Source organism: Metopolophium dirhodum, chromosome 6 (assembly GCF_019925205.1).
Source record: "Metopolophium dirhodum isolate CAU chromosome 6, ASM1992520v1, whole genome shotgun sequence".
Classification (NCBI taxonomy): Eukaryota; Metazoa; Arthropoda; class Insecta; order Hemiptera; family Aphididae; genus Metopolophium; species Metopolophium dirhodum.
In genome coordinates this window covers 8,200,029-8,216,979 of record NC_083565.1, presented here as the reverse complement: position 1 = coordinate 8,216,979, position 16,951 = coordinate 8,200,029, and the positions used below count along the sequence as shown (strand labels likewise).

The 16,951-nt window shown below is 28.6% G+C and overlaps 3 protein-coding genes across 5 annotated transcripts; 1 reads left to right on the top strand and 2 right to left on the bottom strand.

Annotated features, from left to right (window-relative positions):
* Positions 1–802: 802 nt before the first annotated feature.
* LOC132946146 (neutral alpha-glucosidase AB) lies at positions 803–4,421 on the bottom strand. The gene has a single exon (XM_061015989.1). The coding sequence runs from the start codon at positions 3,984–3,986 to the stop codon at positions 1,263–1,265; it is 2,724 nt and encodes a 907-aa protein (XP_060871972.1). The 5' UTR covers positions 3,987–4,421; the 3' UTR covers positions 803–1,262.
* A 2,729-nt stretch (positions 4,422–7,150) lies between these two features.
* Positions 7,151–9,574, bottom strand: LOC132946529 (integrator complex subunit 15). 3 transcript variants are annotated; one of them, XM_061016565.1, is made up of 7 exons: positions 9,274–9,574; positions 9,074–9,171; positions 8,794–8,909; positions 8,302–8,713; positions 7,729–8,113; positions 7,485–7,588; positions 7,151–7,415 (listed from the first exon to the last, which is right to left on the bottom strand). In XM_061016565.1, the coding sequence occupies exons 2-7, from the start codon at positions 9,150–9,152 to the stop codon at positions 7,339–7,341; spliced, it is 1,173 nt and encodes a 390-aa protein (XP_060872548.1). In that variant the 5' UTR covers positions 9,153–9,171; positions 9,274–9,574; the 3' UTR covers positions 7,151–7,338. The 3 variants fall into 3 exon arrangements, with proteins under 3 accessions (XP_060872548.1, XP_060872549.1, XP_060872550.1); XM_061016566.1 differs by having other exon boundaries at positions 9,485–9,535; XM_061016567.1 differs by lacking the exon at positions 9,274–9,574 and having other exon boundaries at positions 8,302–8,696.
* Positions 9,575–11,722: 2,148 nt separating this feature from the next.
* On the top strand, positions 11,723–16,610 carry LOC132947482 (uncharacterized). Its single transcript, XM_061017789.1, has 4 exons — positions 11,723–11,867; positions 15,378–15,479; positions 15,818–15,983; positions 16,387–16,610. The coding sequence occupies exons 1-4, from the start codon at positions 11,809–11,811 to the stop codon at positions 16,387–16,389; spliced, it is 330 nt and encodes a 109-aa protein (XP_060873772.1). The 5' UTR covers positions 11,723–11,808; the 3' UTR covers positions 16,390–16,610.
* Positions 16,611–16,951: the final 341 nt, after the last annotated feature.

The following is a 16,951-nucleotide window of genomic DNA, read 5'->3' as shown; positions in this document are numbered from 1 at the left end:
TGACTCTTTTTGAGCTGCTTACTGACATTGTCAGTTTTCAATTTTTTTAGTTTTTTTTTTCTATATATATCAATAATATGTTATTTGCTGGGTAAAAAACATGAATATTTAAAGCAAGGCTCAAAACATAGGCACAATTTTTTTTTATAAGCATTTAAAGTTTGAACTTTGAAAAAATGTATATATTTTAAAATTTAATAATTATTTTGTAGTAAAAAATATTCAACTTTTATAGCTAAGGATTGAAAATTTAAAACAAGGTTCCACGCAAATAGGTAAATATATAAATTACTTTATTCACAATATCATCTAATATACTTGGTAATAACTAATAACATAGGCTGACTGACCGTTTTTCTTAAACAATGATTTTATATCAATGAATTCAAATTTAACAACATCCATACAGTGACCCACTAACTGTACAGCAAAGCGACATCCAATCACCCACTTTTTATTATTTACTTTGTTTTGTTTTTTTATTATTATTATTTATTATTTTATTGCAAATGTGGTACTTACCTAATGGAATATATTATAAGAGCTTGAATTTTTAATTTACTTAAATAATTAAACACTGTTACAGCTTAACAATGAAAAGACGACAAAATAACAAAAATAAGTTGTCCTGGATCAATTTTTAGAGTTGGCTAAACTACTAACTTTGTCCTCAATAAAAACCTCCTCAGTACGACCCTGCCCATTAACCATAATTGTAAAATCTAATTCATCTTTATACAGTATCCACTGTCTTAAATAACTAAATATAAAAAAATTTATTAATCGAACATAATAATACTCATAAATGCATATTATTAATATTTAATTGCCTTAGAAATAAACACAAATATATTGCTTGTTGTATAAAAAGATTAATTACATTAACATTTTGATTGAAAGTAGATAATGAAATTCTGAGATTGACATAATTTTGCAAATAAAGTTTATTCTCTGCACTAGGGGATGGATAATTTGTTTAAAATTGGACCTTAATAAAATAAACAAAATACTACTAACTGATACTCATTTAATAATTATTAATAATTTGTTGATAAACTGGTTGGTCAATTTCATGTTCATACATAAACAGCCATAAATGTGACATATATTTCTAATAAGTATACTATTATTTATCAAAAAAACATCTAAAATGTGAAACTTTGCTAATGTTCACTACATAAAATAAATACTTAATAATTAATATTGATTAAAATACATTTTTTTTTTAATTACAATATTCCATCACATGCTTAAATGTATTATTAAAGTAGAGTAATCGTCCAATTTTGAGCTATTCCGACAGCAGGTTTCCGCACTGTTAATACTTGATTATGAGTATTGTATAAAACGGATAATTCTGACAAACTACCACCATTGACCTGTATACTGGCTTTGGTAAATACATTGGGAATACCAACAATCATGACTTTTTCCACCCATGATTTAGTACTGAAATCTTTACAGTGTAAACATTTTGAGATCAATTGGTTGTTGATGTATTCATATTCAATGTAGATAAAGTGTCCATCCCGGTATTCAAAACTTTCCTCATCATCAATATACAATGATCCCTTAGCTATAGCTTTCAGGTCAATTGCTACAATTAAAGTGTATGGGTCGTCCTTCATTAAGACAGATGATCGGCGAACACGTTGCTTGGTAGGAACTATAGTACCACCGCGTTGATACACAGGCACCTTGTTGATTGGCGCTGGTATTTTCATCAGCCCGTTAGTTTTGATTGGTTGGTAAGTATCTCGATCATACCAAATTTCCTCGTGACCAGGGAAATAACAAGTTAACTCTTGTACATTTTGATCTAATACAGGACACACCAACAAGATATCACCAACCATAAATTCATTGTCGATGTTGTTCAGTTGTTCTTCATGAGGAAACTCAAAAAATAATGGCCGTATAACAGGTGCTCCGGTTAATTCATGGTTTTTAAACAATGAGTACCACAGGGGTAACAATGTATATCTTGTTCTGATGGCATCACGGATCAAAAATGTAGTCTGTTCATCAAATAACCAAGGCTCTCGACGTTTTGTATCTATGTGAGCATGACTTCTGAAAAAAGGCAAAAAGGCACCAGTTTGGTACCATCGGATAAGTAATTCTTTATCAGGGTTATTGAAGAATCCGCCCACATCTGCACCGCAAAATGATATACCCGAAATTGCCAATGAGAGACACATTGGTAAAGATATTTTTAAATGACTCCAGTCAGCCATATTATCACCAGTCCACACAGCAGCAAAACGTTGTGTACCAGCAAAATGAGATCGAGTCAAAATAAATGGCCGCTTTTTGCCATTTGATCGTTTCAGTAGACCATCATATGTGCTCATGACCTGCAATAGTCCATAAATGTTATGTATGTCTCTGTGTTCATAACCACCATGATGAATACAATCCTTTGGCATTGTTACTTCTGGTCCATTGAAAACAGAAGGTTCATTCATATCATTCCATATAAAAATGTCCTCTGTAGGACCGACAAAATTATCAATAGAATAACGAGAAGCATAATACTCTTGTACTTTAGGGTTCATGAAATCCAAATAACTAGAAGATCCTGGCCAACACCAACCTTCGTACACGTCACCATCTTTATTCTTCACATATAAATCATTATTGATTGCATCATTGTGAAGAAAGTAGTTGGAATCGCGCTTGATGTGTGGATCAATAATAGTCACCAACTTTCTTCCTCTGCTAGTTAAATTTTGAACCATTTCTAAAGGTTCAGAGAATTTAACTGGATCCCAGGTAAAGTATTTTTTACTATCCGTATACTCAATATCTAACCACATGACATCCATAGGTATGTCGTTGACATCAAAATTTGTTTCTACATCGTGGACATCTTTTTGGTCATTGTAATTCCATCGACACTGATGGTAAGCCAAAGAAAATAGTGGAGGTAATGGAGTGGTTCCTGTTAGTGAAGAATATTGTCTGGTTACATCTAAAGGTTTAGGACCCAACATAATGAAAAAATCAATGATACCACATTCAGAAATAAAATGAGCTCTGGGAATGTCTTTTTCAGTAGACGATCCTGAAACTAAATTTACTATTGATTCCACAACTGATGTGTGCTCTGTGTTTCCTTTTACACCTGCAATATCTACCCATGTTTCAGCAGCATTCAACCAAAACACCCCAACACTATTCTTTTTTCCATGTCCCATTAAAAATGGAACGGCTCCGTATAATCCCATTCCGTTGTATAATTCATATTCAAAAACATCCAAATTATAAAATCGATACGGATCATTCCCAGTGGTACCTTTGAGAGCTAAACTGTCCGCATGTTCTGGCAGTCCGTATAGAGAAGTAGACGAATATAATTTGAAGTCCATTGAAACTGCAGAAGGTCCACGTGGCTTAGAATCCTGATGTTCCTTAAAATATTCTTCCCACGACCCTATTTCATTGTCTGCAATAGATTCTGGTTTAGGCCTATAGTGTTCAAATTGCATTAAATTATCATGGTTCACCCCTATGGTCAACTCTTCGTTAACATAAACATCCAATTTAAATGGGGCTATTGTGATATACACCTTAATAATTTTACTCAGTTCTAATTCAACAGTGGATGCATTTCGAGCCATAATCATTGACTCTGTAATTGGTTCAGATACAAGAGCATGCACTGGTTGAAACCTGTTAAACATTTGATTCCCATCTTTGTTGATGCGAAGACGAAGTGTACTATCCTTGAGACCATCCAGCCGCATTCGTAATGAAACATCATCATAGTTTGTATTTGATATCAATGCTTCAAAGTATTTATCCGTCAATATAACACTGTCTGGTACTAGTTCAAACGCGGTTTTTTGGTTTTTGTTCATTGAGCGACATCGCTTACAAAAGTTACTTTGTTCGCATGTTTTAAAATTACCTCGGTCAACCGAATATACGGTTGAACCAATAATACATACCAAAAAAAGTATTACATGTAGGAAACTACTCATTTTATATATAAACGTGTATGACAGGTTTACTATTAACTATGCAATTTTAAGTTAACAGAACACACATTGACATTGTTTTAAAACAAAAAACGTTATTGTTGTTTAAGTCAATTTGAAAATGGTTTATACCGAACTAGGTAGTAGTGAGATTTGACATTAATATTATAAGTATTATTAAGGTTTAAGAAAAAAGTAAAAAACCAAATCGTAGTATTCTAACACTTTATACTTATCTCGGAGGTCGGTACTCGGCACACACTACTCACTAGCACGATTTAAGCATGTTATAAAATGTTTTGTGGAACTACAGATAATGTCAGATATTGCACCGTAATCACTTGCAATGTGTACACTATGTCACTATAACTATAATATTGTAACTAATATGAGTACTATATAAGTCTAAAAGTAAAAAGACTTTATTATCATTAATTATCAAATTATTATTATTATCGCAGGACGCCTTCAGTATTTTGTTGTATTGCAGTTCATACAACTACTACTAACTGGCCACAGCAGGCTTACTAACAGGCAACAAACCTAACCTCAAAATATCCCAAAATTAAATTTATCTTTGTTTAATCCATGAAGACTAGAATTTTCAATTTTGTTGATCGTGGTCTCATTTTGTTGACCAACGATCCATTGTTAAAGTAGTTTTTTAAATAATGACTAATGAGTTTTTTAAATGTCAAATGAATCACCTGATAGTTGATACCATAGATAATATAAGGATATATACCATATGACATAGACCAATGCTTGGAGGCTTGGACAGTTCCTTTAAAAAAGAAATTATTTCACGTTCATCTTGTATTCTTGTTAAAAAGGAAGTAGGAACTAAATGGTTTCTCGTTCCTAACTTAAATAATGCCTAATTTCTAAATAAAAAACATTTTTCGTTCCTCAATAATTTTATAATTGTTTTAATAAATTTGTAGGTAGTAAATAGTAATAAACTGTTTAATTATGTAGTTATTTTATATTTAAAATGTTTATTTGTTATTTCATAATATTCATACCACAGTGACTAACTTGACATTTTGTAAACATTGTCAATATTATTGTATATTATATTATTATTTTTACACAATTTTTCTTTGTAAGCATTTAAAGTTCAAATTTTTACAAAATGTAATAATTATTTTGTAAAATGTTTAACTGTTATAGCTTAGGATTGAAAATTTAAAACAAGGTTCCACGGACATGGATAAATAAATTACTTAATTCACAATAGTACCATCAAATATACTTAGAAATATACAAGTCTGACTGACCATCTTCGCTCAGAATCGTTTTTCTTTTTCAATGATATTATATCGTTGAATTCAAATGTAACACGATCCATTACAGTTATTCACTTCTAACCTACTGTACAGCAGAGCGACACCCACTTTCCCACCTTTTTAAATTTTAAATTTGATGAATGCTGTCAAAAATCGAATTTTAAATACTTATAAATAATATGTTGCGTAGAATTTTTAATATTTTTCAACTGCTATTGTAACAATATAGCAGAAGCCTTGTTCGATTTTGCGTAAAAATTCTTGGTTTTCCTTAATTTTTTTTCGTTTATTTTGTGCTTTGGAAAACCTGGGAATTTTAAATTTTAACTTCCAAAATGCACGACTAGATTAACTTTCCCAGTTTCCCGTCAAACAAAATACTAAAATTGTGTACTGAAAAAAATAATTTTATTTTTTGTCATTTTTACTTTTGAAACAATTGAAGAATAATCATTTTGAAGGATTTATTTTAGTGAAATTTTGACTTTTCAACAGTTTATTTTCATTTATTTCATGATTTTTAAAAATTTTTTTAGTATAATGGAAAACAGCAAAAAACCTGTTTTTGTTCGAGTGGCGAGTCCCCCTTTCCGGCTAATGGGTATATAATCACGGGACACCTTGTATTATTTTGAAAATATTTAAAAGCATTTTATTTATCAAGGAATTTATTAATCAGTATTAGAAGCTTAAACGTCCACCGCTACTACACTTTATATTGTGTTGTATTCTATTAAAATATTAAATGCATTGAGCCAATCACATATTATTAATCTAATATTTTAATTTTTAACCACTGATTTAATCATATTCTTCGTAATATTTTTAAGAGAAAGATGCTTACAGAATCAATGGATTGAATTGTAAAATGGTTTTATAATTTACTATAGCTGATCCCGTGTACTTCGTTACCCGTTAAATGTACAAACTGTGTATGACTCAAACTTTGTTCAATGCGTTATTAAATTAGGTTCATGATGTTCTAGATTTATCTTAACTTTTCTGTTGCCCGGAATAAAAATTCTGACTCGCATTATATTATCAGGTAAGCAATCTACCTGCGGTAGATCGCGGACCCCATGCTGTTTGTACGTAAGTGTATGATTTAACTCTAGAGTATCAAAGTTATACCAAGTTTGTCGTTTTTACTTAATTCCACCTACAGTAATATTATTAATACAACATCCTAACCTAACCTAACCGTAGTAAAATCCTATATTAAAAAAACCAAATTAACCCTTTTTAAATTAGCCTTCTTCCCAGAGGTCTAATCTACACACAAACATTCATATATATATATATGTATAGTTCATGCATTTTAGTGCACGGGATCGGCTAGTCTATACTATTATATAAAGAGGAGTTGTTAGTTACCATTGTTGAGGGTAATCTCTGGAACTACAGAACCGATTTCAAAAATTCTTTCACCAATAGAAAGCCACATTCTCTGTGAGTGTCATAGACTAATTTAAAAAGGGAATTGATCACTCCTGGTAGGTCCTCAAACAGGAATTTTAAGATTTACGATAGAAATTGTTGTTTATTAATGGTTGCTATGGGTTATAGGAGTTGAGAATAATACTGATTTATTATTATTATTTATTATTACGTAACAGGCCATTATTTATAATAATTTATAACTCCTTTGTTTATTAAGTTAGAGAATTGATCAAATGCCATAAGCCTTCTCCGCAATGAGCTCTTCAATTTAAAAAAAAAATCATAACGATCGGTTCAGTAGTTTCCGAGAACATAGGCCTCAAAAGTTTTCATTTTCACATTTATATATAAAGATATGAACTCAAACTTTGTTCAACCACAGCCAGTCCACAGGATATGTAGAGAGCAATAACTATTTAAATTTACTAATATCTGATCAAATATTGGTTTAATACAAACATAGATATATAATTTTTTTTATAATAAATCTTTTACTATTCTTACACAGTATTTATAAATCAGAAATAAAAAAAAAGCATCATTCATTTAAATATTTGATTTTCTTAAATAATATAGTTTAAAAATGTAACTATTAAAAGTACAATTATTAATTTCCCATATTAAATTTATACTTGAATACGTTTAATAAGTGTTTTTAGAACTTCATTCTCCGGAAGTGATTCTAATTGATTAACCAAATCCTCTGAAAATTATAAGAAATAAAAATTAAATCAATATAATTTTTTTTTTTGGAATAGATAAATTGTCTTACGTTTATTTCCAAAAATAGTATCAGATATTATAGCAGCATGTATGCTCTGTGTTAATCTTTCAACCACTATTTCAACAGCATGCATTGAAACTGGATCGTTTAATCTAAATTATATAAAAAAAAAAATGATTGAGAAAATTAAAGATTTATATATTTTATTTAAGCTTTTATATAAATAACTATTTGAAAATGATTAAATTATCAAAAAAAATATCACAGTAAAATAATATAAATAAATAATTACTTAATGGTCTCTTCAATAAGATCTTTTAGTTGTTGAGGTACCACCGAATGTACACTTAAAGTATAAGGACGGCTGACTCTTGGGTTTTGTTCTGAATATACTTTCCAACCTTGCATAACACTTTCAATCAATGCACAATGGAGTTCAGAGTACAGTTCTAAGTCATTATTATTTTTCACACAAAGTGGAGCAAAGAAACACCATCTGAACAAACCTAGGAAAGGCAATGTGGCTGCCATTGGAATTGCACCGCTGGGCAATGCTCGTTGTAAATCTGTGTAATGTGCAGTGAAACATAAACAAGGATCAGAGTTGATCCACCGTACAACAGTTTCTAATACAACTCGAGGTGGTTCTTTGATAGTCATATTTGTGTCAGTAGTTTCTAAAATTGAAAAAACCAAAATAAATAACTGACTTATTTACTGAGACTTTTAGTTATCAAAAACTGTCTAGTTATATAAAGTTATAAAAAAATTGTTTGGATTATTTTTAGTCAGACAACGAATATTTAATCAAAAATAAATATATATTATGTATTTTTAATATTATTATTATATTATTTAATATTACTTGTGTTGAAATAAAGTTCCGATAATGACGTCATTAAATTGGCAGTGAATAATGGAGCATTTTGTGGTAATAAATGTAATGATGAGCAGTTAGAACTTATAAAAGTAAAAAACTTTTTTACAAGTCCATCAGCTAATTGAGAGCTGTACTTAGATGTACAACCCAATTGTTGCATTTGTACACCAGCAGATTGGAGTATGAGATTAGTGTAAGTGGATATAGCCAATGATACTAAACTCACTAACATATTTGTTCGCTGAGGAGGTGCACCAAATTGAGGGAACAAAGTCATAAATATAGCATTGAGAGCAGTATCTCCACAACAATTATCATTATCTGGTTTAATTTTTGTCTTATTGAAGTATTCACAAATCATTACTAGCAGCTCTAAGTACCTAATTCGAGACATTGGCTGTTATAAAGATAAAACAAAAGGATATATATTGATATTAATCAAAACATTCAATCAAATAGAAATAGTTTTACAATTACCTTAGTAGATTTTCCTTCTTCATTTGTTTCACAAAATATAAACTCTGATATCAAATCCATTGCAAGATCTTCATTTAAATGTTGTTTTCGAGATGTCTCACCATTAATAATAGTCTCTAAAATAGTAAAAAAATATATACTTTACTCTTTAGACTTTCCTCTAGTACCAGCATTATATAGGTATTGAATTTGAGCAAATTTTTGTTTATAAAATAAAAGTATAAAAAACTTACCAAGATATTTTATATATTTTGATTAGTTTTGATACAATGATACTTACGTATTTGATTTAATGCATTTTCAGTAGAAAGCGGAAAACCAAATTTCCTTAGATTAACTTTGACTTCGTTATAATCCATTTTTTTTCTTTTAAACAAACTTAAATAAAATACTATTATTAGATACTTTTACCTACTTTTAATTATTATTATTTAAAAATATTAAATTATAAGCTTTTATTATTAAGTACCTACTACCTACCTATAGTAATAATTAAAGATACTATATTACTATATAATATTTTATCGTTATTGTAATATGTAACAAGTAATATTATTCGGTATTAGCTATGTCATATTACTATATTAGAACTGCAGAAGTAAAGATTAAATTGTATTATAGGTACAATAATATTATGGTATTGGTATACTATACTTATAAATTTATAATTACTATTTTCAAATTCAAGTACTTTTTAAATAGTAATATTGTATAGTATTTGTTTTTATAATAATATAATTATTATCACTGTAATTATCAATGTTTATATTAATTTCACAGAACAATGTTCTGTGTTAATTTATATACTGTCATTTGGAAATAAAAGTGGGGTTGGTTGCATACGGGAGTTGTCAGAAAATTGATAAGAGAATTTTTATACTTGAGTATAAATTAAGGTCTATTAAATGGTCTGAAGCATGTTTGAAGTATTGCCAACGTTTTCCCAACTGTCCCCATCCCGTCCGTACAAACATTTTGTTATCAAACGTTGGCAATACTTCAAACGGGATGGGGACAGTTGGGTGACGTATCACCTAGATCCCCGTCCTACTAGATCCCCATGGTTATCTAGATCCCCTGTGGTCAACTAGATCCCCTGTGGTCAACTAGATCCTCGTGGGTCAATTAGTTCCCCTGTCAACTAAATCCCCTTGGGCCATCTAGATCCATATATACGGTCTTTAAGATCACCAAATTTATATTTTCCCCTAAAGATCTATATGATCTCAAAATTAGTGATCTAATTGACCAACATAGGAACAGTTAATGATATAAATAGCATAATTAAAATTAATTACATTATATAGGTATTATAATTTATTTATTTATTATCCAATATCCATTAATTATACTTTAAACTAAAATTAATAATAATAATTTATATACAATTATGTAAAATAGCATTTTTTTGTTGATAAAATCAAAAATATTCTTTAATCAAATACCATTATAATAATATCTATTCATACGATTTACATAACAGATAGAAGGATAAAGGCCGTGGAGAGCTGGGCGCTCATACACTTGAAAAATCTTAAATTACGACGGTTTACATATTATATTACAAATATAGGAAGTTTGAATTTATATTTGACAGTATTTTATTATTCAATTCAATTCAATTCAATGAAGTAGGTTGATATTATTAAGTAGGTAGGTGTATTTGTGATTTTATTGTGGTTAAAGTACTTAATTTATTTTTCCATTGTCCATTAGGGATTAGTAAGTACCTACAGGCTACAACAGTTGGTTAAATTCATTTTTGGCAAAAATAATACATTTAATAAATGTCATTGTGTGTTGAAAATATAATAATACTAAAGGTATTCTAAAAATCGTTGAAGGTTGTAGCATACAGACCAAGTACAGGAAATAGGACTACCGACTAGTATTGCAGACATGCATTCACCTCGAGAAAGGTAAGGTAAATTACTTGAAGAATAGTTAAAAATTATTTTATTGATATTTTTAAATGCACTGAAGTAAAATTGAAATTTTAATATAGGAGTAGTTGCATTAGAGGATTTGTTGTATGTTGTCAGTAAAAGATATGAAGGTGATTATTTGGATTCTGTAGAAGTGACAGTCCCATCATCAATACCCGGGCCATTCTAGGAGCATCAATATGAATGCACCACGGGATTTTGCGGGAGTACTAGTAGCAGCCATTAATAGGCTACCTAATATTTAAAATGTGTTAGCCTACATGGTTCTTTTTTTTGTAGTTACAACAAGTGTATAGATATTTTGTACCATAATAAATTAATTGTGTTTCTATTAATTTTACAGTTATTGAATGTTTTATTAAAAGGTAATTGTACGATATAAGTTGACTAATAATAAAATAAACAAGGTTTAATATGTATTAAATAGTATATTTTTATGTAAAAAAGTGTAAAACAATATTATTATATAATTGCTTTTTTTTCTTTGTTTTCAAGATCCCAGTCACATGTTGGTACGATTTGACGAGCATCCATTTAATTTAATTATAGACATTTTATAATAGGTATCTAACAACTTACCTACGACTATTATCCAGAAAGATTTATTGTTTTTTATATTGTATAGGTAATTTATTATGTTTATTTTTAACGCATAATACTGTTATATTTAACAAGTATGTAAAAATTATTAAAATTCCCTATACTTAAGAATAAAGGAACGAAAAAAAATAAATATAATCGTTCATGTTTCACTAAAAAATGAGCGAAAGTCCAATATGTGCCTTCACACGAAAAAGTAACTACCTACGTTCCTGTTAAGTTACTAAAAATTGAATGAAATCACTGGAAATATATCATTTGAACGCTTGAGTACTGCTGCTAACCTATTATCTCCGCTCTACACTTTTATGGTAGGTCGGAATTTACTAATATAAAATAACAACTTATAAGAACAATTAATTTCTTTCACATTATTCTGGCGATCTGGTGTTATATATTAAAATATTATTTTAAGTACAATCCATTTTCAGAAAAGTTGCAATCACTTATTGGATTTTGGTAAATTACTATGCATACGGACATTTATAAACTTTATTATTTAACAGTTACTCACTTATCAGTTATCAGGTATTACTTATTACTTATTAGTTACAACTATTATTAGCTACGTATTAAATATTAATTATTATTTATTAATATCCACTTAATAACATAAAAACTTGAGTTTGGTCCCGATTTTGAGATTTTTCATGATAACTTTTATTGTATCAAAATATGATATCTGTAGCACAGAATAATTTATTTTATTATTATATCTGTTAATTGTTATAAGCATATTATAAATTATAATATATATCTATATGGTTATATTCGATAAACTAAATTGATAACTGTGTAATTAAAAAAAATAAAAATTGTGACGGTACAGAATATTTTGTTTGTATTATTTTAATGTATTCCCTAATTTAATCTATATAATACAGATAGGTATTAATATTATAGGCAAAAAGGTGGATAAGTGGATGTCGCTCTGCTGTACAGTAGGTTACAAGTGGGTCACTGTAATGGATGGTGTTAAATTTGAATTCAATGATATAATATCATTGTATAAGAAAAACAATTCTGAGCGAAAACGGTCAGTCAGCCTATGATATTACCAAGTATATATGATGATATTATTGTGAATAAAGTAATTTATATATAACCTATTTATGTGGAGCCTTGTTTTAAATTTTCAATCCTTAGCCATAAAAGTTAAACATTTTATACAATTTTAACTACAAAATAATTAATAAATTATAAATTTGATAAATGTTATCAACATTTGAACTTTAAATGCTTATAAAAAAGAATTGTGCCTATGTATTTTTAATATTTTTCAATTGCTATTAGAACGATGTATCAGGAGCCTTATATTAAATTTTCACGACTTTTTACCCAACATAAAATTTTATTGATATTTATAGAAAAAAAAACTAAAAAAATTTAAAACTGACAATGTCCGTAAACCGCTCAAAAAGAGTCAAAATATTTTCAAAATTTTATGGTGTATAGAAAATGCTAATATAAACATTCAGTGAAATTTTCAAGTATCTATAGTCATTCGTTTTTTAATTACAATAAAATAAGAAAATTGTTACATGAGAAATCGAGTGAATATCAAATGTTGTAAAAATATAAATTTCAGACACTCATAAAAATTTAATTTAAGTTTCTTGTAGACATTTTGTTTTTGATAAAGGTAGACAAACTTATGAGTAATCTTATATTACATTTTCAAATCTTAGATTTAAAAAGAAAAATTTGTATGAATTCTCAACTCAACATCATTTGCTAGTTTTCGTGATTTTTACGTATTTTGTCAAAATTTGAACTTTAAATGCTTATAAATAAAAACTGTAACTAAGGATTTTTAATTTTTTTCATCTGCCTTTGAAACAATAACCTAGGAGCCTTCTATTAAATTTTCAAGCTTTTTTACTCAACAGAGAAAATTTTGTTGATATTTATAGAAAAAAAACTAAGAAAATTGAAAACTGACAATGTCCGTAAACAGCTCAAAAAGTGTCAAAATATTTTCAAAATTGTATGGTGTATAAAAAATGCAATTATAAACATTCAGTCAAATTGCATGTCCCTACGGTCATTAGTTTTAGAGTTACACCAAAAACCAAAATCGATTTTCTGGAAAACAATCTAAAAATTCCCATTTTTCCTTAATTTTTCTTTTGTTTTTCACGTCGCTTTTGAAAACTACTGGGAACTTTTGACCCCCCAAAGTACCAACTAGATTCTCTTTCCTATCAGAAAAGTTATTGTTGAAGAAAATCCAAGCACTTTTACTGTCCTAAAAGGTGATGACAGACACAAAAATAAAAAAAAAAATAAAAAAAAAACACACATCATTGTAAAATCAATACATTCATCGCTTCGTTCAGAATCTAAAAATAATTTCAGGCCATGTATTAATGTAAATATTATGAAAAAAAATAAAAATGTTATAATCATTAGGTATAGGTACATAGGTAGCCAGGTAGGTACATTTTAAAATATTTTGATAGTTTTTTTAGCTATTTATAGGCATAAGAAAATTTCGATTTTTATTAATTTTTTAAAAAATTATTGTCGAAAAAAATTGCATGTTACGTCAAAAAACTTAAAAACCTAATACAAGGTTCCTCATGAGTTTTTAAAACCTACTGGAATTAAAATTGAAAGTTGAGCGTAATTCCAGAAATATTTTTTACGAGTCTCTGAAGTTTGACGAATGAGGATTAGTCAAGCGTAAAATAACAATTTTGATCTTTTGTTTTAATTCAAAATCGGATACATTTTTAGATACTGAGCGAAGCGATGAATGTATTGATCTTACAATGATGTGGGTTTTTTTTTTTATTTTTTTGATTTTTGTGTCTGTCATCACCTTTTAGGACAGTAAAAGTGCTTGGATTTTCTTCAACAATAACTTTTCTGATAGGAAAGAGAATCTAGTTGGTACTTTGGGGGGTCAAAAGTTCCCAGTAGTTTTCAAAAGCGGCGTGAAAAACAAAAGAAAAATTAAGGAAAAATGGGAATTTTTACGCAAAATCTGTTTTCGAGAAAATCAATTTTGGTTTTTGGTGTAACTCTAAAACAAATGACCGTAGGGACATGACATTTTGACTGAATGTTTATAATTGCATTTTTTATACACCATACAATTTTGAAAATATTTTGACTTTTTTTGAGCTGTTAATGGACATTGTCAGTTTTCAATTTTTTTAGTTTTTTTTCTATAAATATCAATAAAATTTTATTTGTTGGGTAAAAAAGCGTGAAAATTTAAAACAAGGCTCCACGTAAATAGGTTATTTATAAATTACTTTATTCACAATAATATCATCAAATATACTTGGTAATATCATAAAATGTTTAACTTTTATGGCTAAGGATTGAAAATTTAAAACAATGCTCCACGTAAATAGGTTATATATAAATTACTTTATTCACAATAATATCATCAAATATACTTATTTCATAGGCTCCTAGTCATAGGCTGACTGACCGTTGTCGCTCAGAATCGTTTTTCTTATACAATGATATTATATCATTGAATTCAAATTTAACACCATCCATTACAGTGACCTACTTGTAACCTACTGTACAGCAGAGCGACATCCACTTACCCACCTTTTTTTATTATTAATCCTGCTATAAAATCCGATCCCTACTTATTACTTACACAGACATAAAAAAAAACTAAAAATACTCAGAATCTAAAATAATAACGGAGAAATGAACATTCTAGTTTCCCGGTAATCAGTAAATCTGAAGCTTTAAAATACTTATAAAGTTGTAATAGGTATCTTAATTCGTTAAATACTAAATGACTGAATGTCTTAGTAGTTAAATTTGTAGTAGTCAGTATTCAAGATAGGTACACATTTTTCTAGATTAATAATATTATTAAAATGTTGTTAGATTATTATAACCCTCACTATTCCATCGTTCGTCAATCATTACAGTTATGTATGTTACGAGTGATTGATGCCGTATAGTATGCGTTATTAGTGTTTATAATATTTTCAAAATAAATTATAAAACACGATAATTTAATTTAATAATGGAGAAAGTTATTCGTGAGATTGGTGGTTCCAGAGGCACAGGACTTAAATACAAAGACGACGATGGATATACTTACTGGAAAAATCGACAATGTCGAATGCACTTAACTATTCGTTGTGCATCCTGGAGAGCTGGGTAAATTTAATAATTTTAAACAATCACCTATATACATTAAATATAAAAAATTACCTACCTTCCTTTTCTTTACATTAAAATATTTAAAGATTTAGAAGTCATAAATTCGATTTAAGAATTTTTTTCTTTTCACTTCATTGTCATCCAGGCTACTGGTAGGTATAGATTTAAAATAATGAAATTTTGCTGACCATGGTTAGTACTGCAGGGATCTTGCTGTACAGTAGATTTTATTCTAAATGGTTGTGTTATTAAGTAATAGTGTATTATGTTATTTAGTAATTATTAGTAGAGGAACCTATATATGTTTATATTTTAAATATTATTTTCTTTTTTAGTTGTCGTGCAAAAGGCAAAGTTTTTAATAGCGACACTTCGAAAGTTTTGCTGCTGACAGGCCATGAAACTCATCCAGAAAACCAATTGGCATTAAATAGGTTCAAAAATATTTGTAATCAACGGGCACAGGCTGAACAAATATCACTTCGGGTCATTTATAACGAAGTAAGTTTTATATTTATTATAATTACAAACACCAATTATATAGCAAGGAAGTTAATTAGAAAGTATTATTATACGATACTTTTTTAGATTGTTTTCATACATAAGTGTTTTGTCCTGAAAATGTAGGTATAAAATGTAAATATTATGGCGTGATCTTTATTATGCATTAAAGATGATGTAAACGTATACTGTTCTCTCTGGCCCACGTGCAAAAATGCAAAATAGAGAAGATACGCATTCACGTAAAATAATTTTTTTTTTATGATTTTGAGTTATCTTGATAAAAATCACACATCGCAAAAATTATAGAGAATAAGTATATGACATAGATTTGTCTAAATATATTGTCTCAAAAATCAAAACAATTCAATAAATATAACCATTTAAATTTTATATTTTTCAGTAAAATAATAATGAAATATAAAACCGACATTATAATTTTTTTGTCACGTCTGCACCGAAAGTTTAGTTGTCGATGACGGTTGAAGCGGAAAGTGACCTTTTCCGTCCAGTGGGCAGTAAAGTGGAAATCTCAAAACGTGGTAATTTTAAGCGCAATTGGTAAACTCTCTAACCAGACACTGATCGATTAACGCAGAGGTTTGACAAAAAATAGTTAGTGTGGCTCGTGCGGAAAGGTAATTTTCAAAAAGCTCACTTTCCCCCCTTGTCAGTTGCCACACAATATTAAATATACTATAGTAATAATAGGTTATTCAAAAATCATAAAAAAATGGTTTTCCGTGACTTTTTATCTACGTTTGCACGTCAGTCTGAGAGAGAAAACATATATTGCGCTAACTGACATCCTATTGATAATTTGTGTTTATTTCATGCTCATGATTTATTTAACGATATATAGTATATAAATTATACCCTTTGCACAGTATCATTTCATCAAAAGAAATTATTTATTAATTCATCAATTATAAATTAAAATACATTTGGTACCTATTTATTGTTTTAAA

Coding starts and splice junctions, on each gene's coding strand:
- LOC132946146 (XM_061015989.1), bottom strand. CDS start 3,986: ATGAGTAGTTTCCTACATGTAATACTTTTTTTGGTATGTATTATTGGT.
- LOC132946529 (XM_061016565.1), bottom strand. CDS start 9,152: ATGGATTATAACGAAGTCAAAGTTAATCTAAGGAAATTTGGTTTTCCG. Junction 7,589..7,728: donor CTTATTGAAGAGACCATTAA/GTAATTATTTAT, acceptor TATATAATTTAG/ATTAAACGATCCAGTTTCAA. Junction 7,416..7,484: donor TACTATTTTTGGAAATAAAC/GTAAGACAATTT, acceptor TATAATTTTCAG/AGGATTTGGTTAATCAATTA.
- LOC132947482 (XM_061017789.1), top strand. CDS start 11,809: ATGCATACGGACATTTATAAACTTTATTATTTAACAGTTACTCACTTA. Junction 11,868..15,377: donor ACTCACTTATCAGTTATCAG/GTATTACTTATT, acceptor TGGTGGTTCCAG/AGGCACAGGACTTAAATACA. Junction 15,480..15,817: donor TGTGCATCCTGGAGAGCTGG/GTAAATTTAATA, acceptor TTTCTTTTTTAG/TTGTCGTGCAAAAGGCAAAG.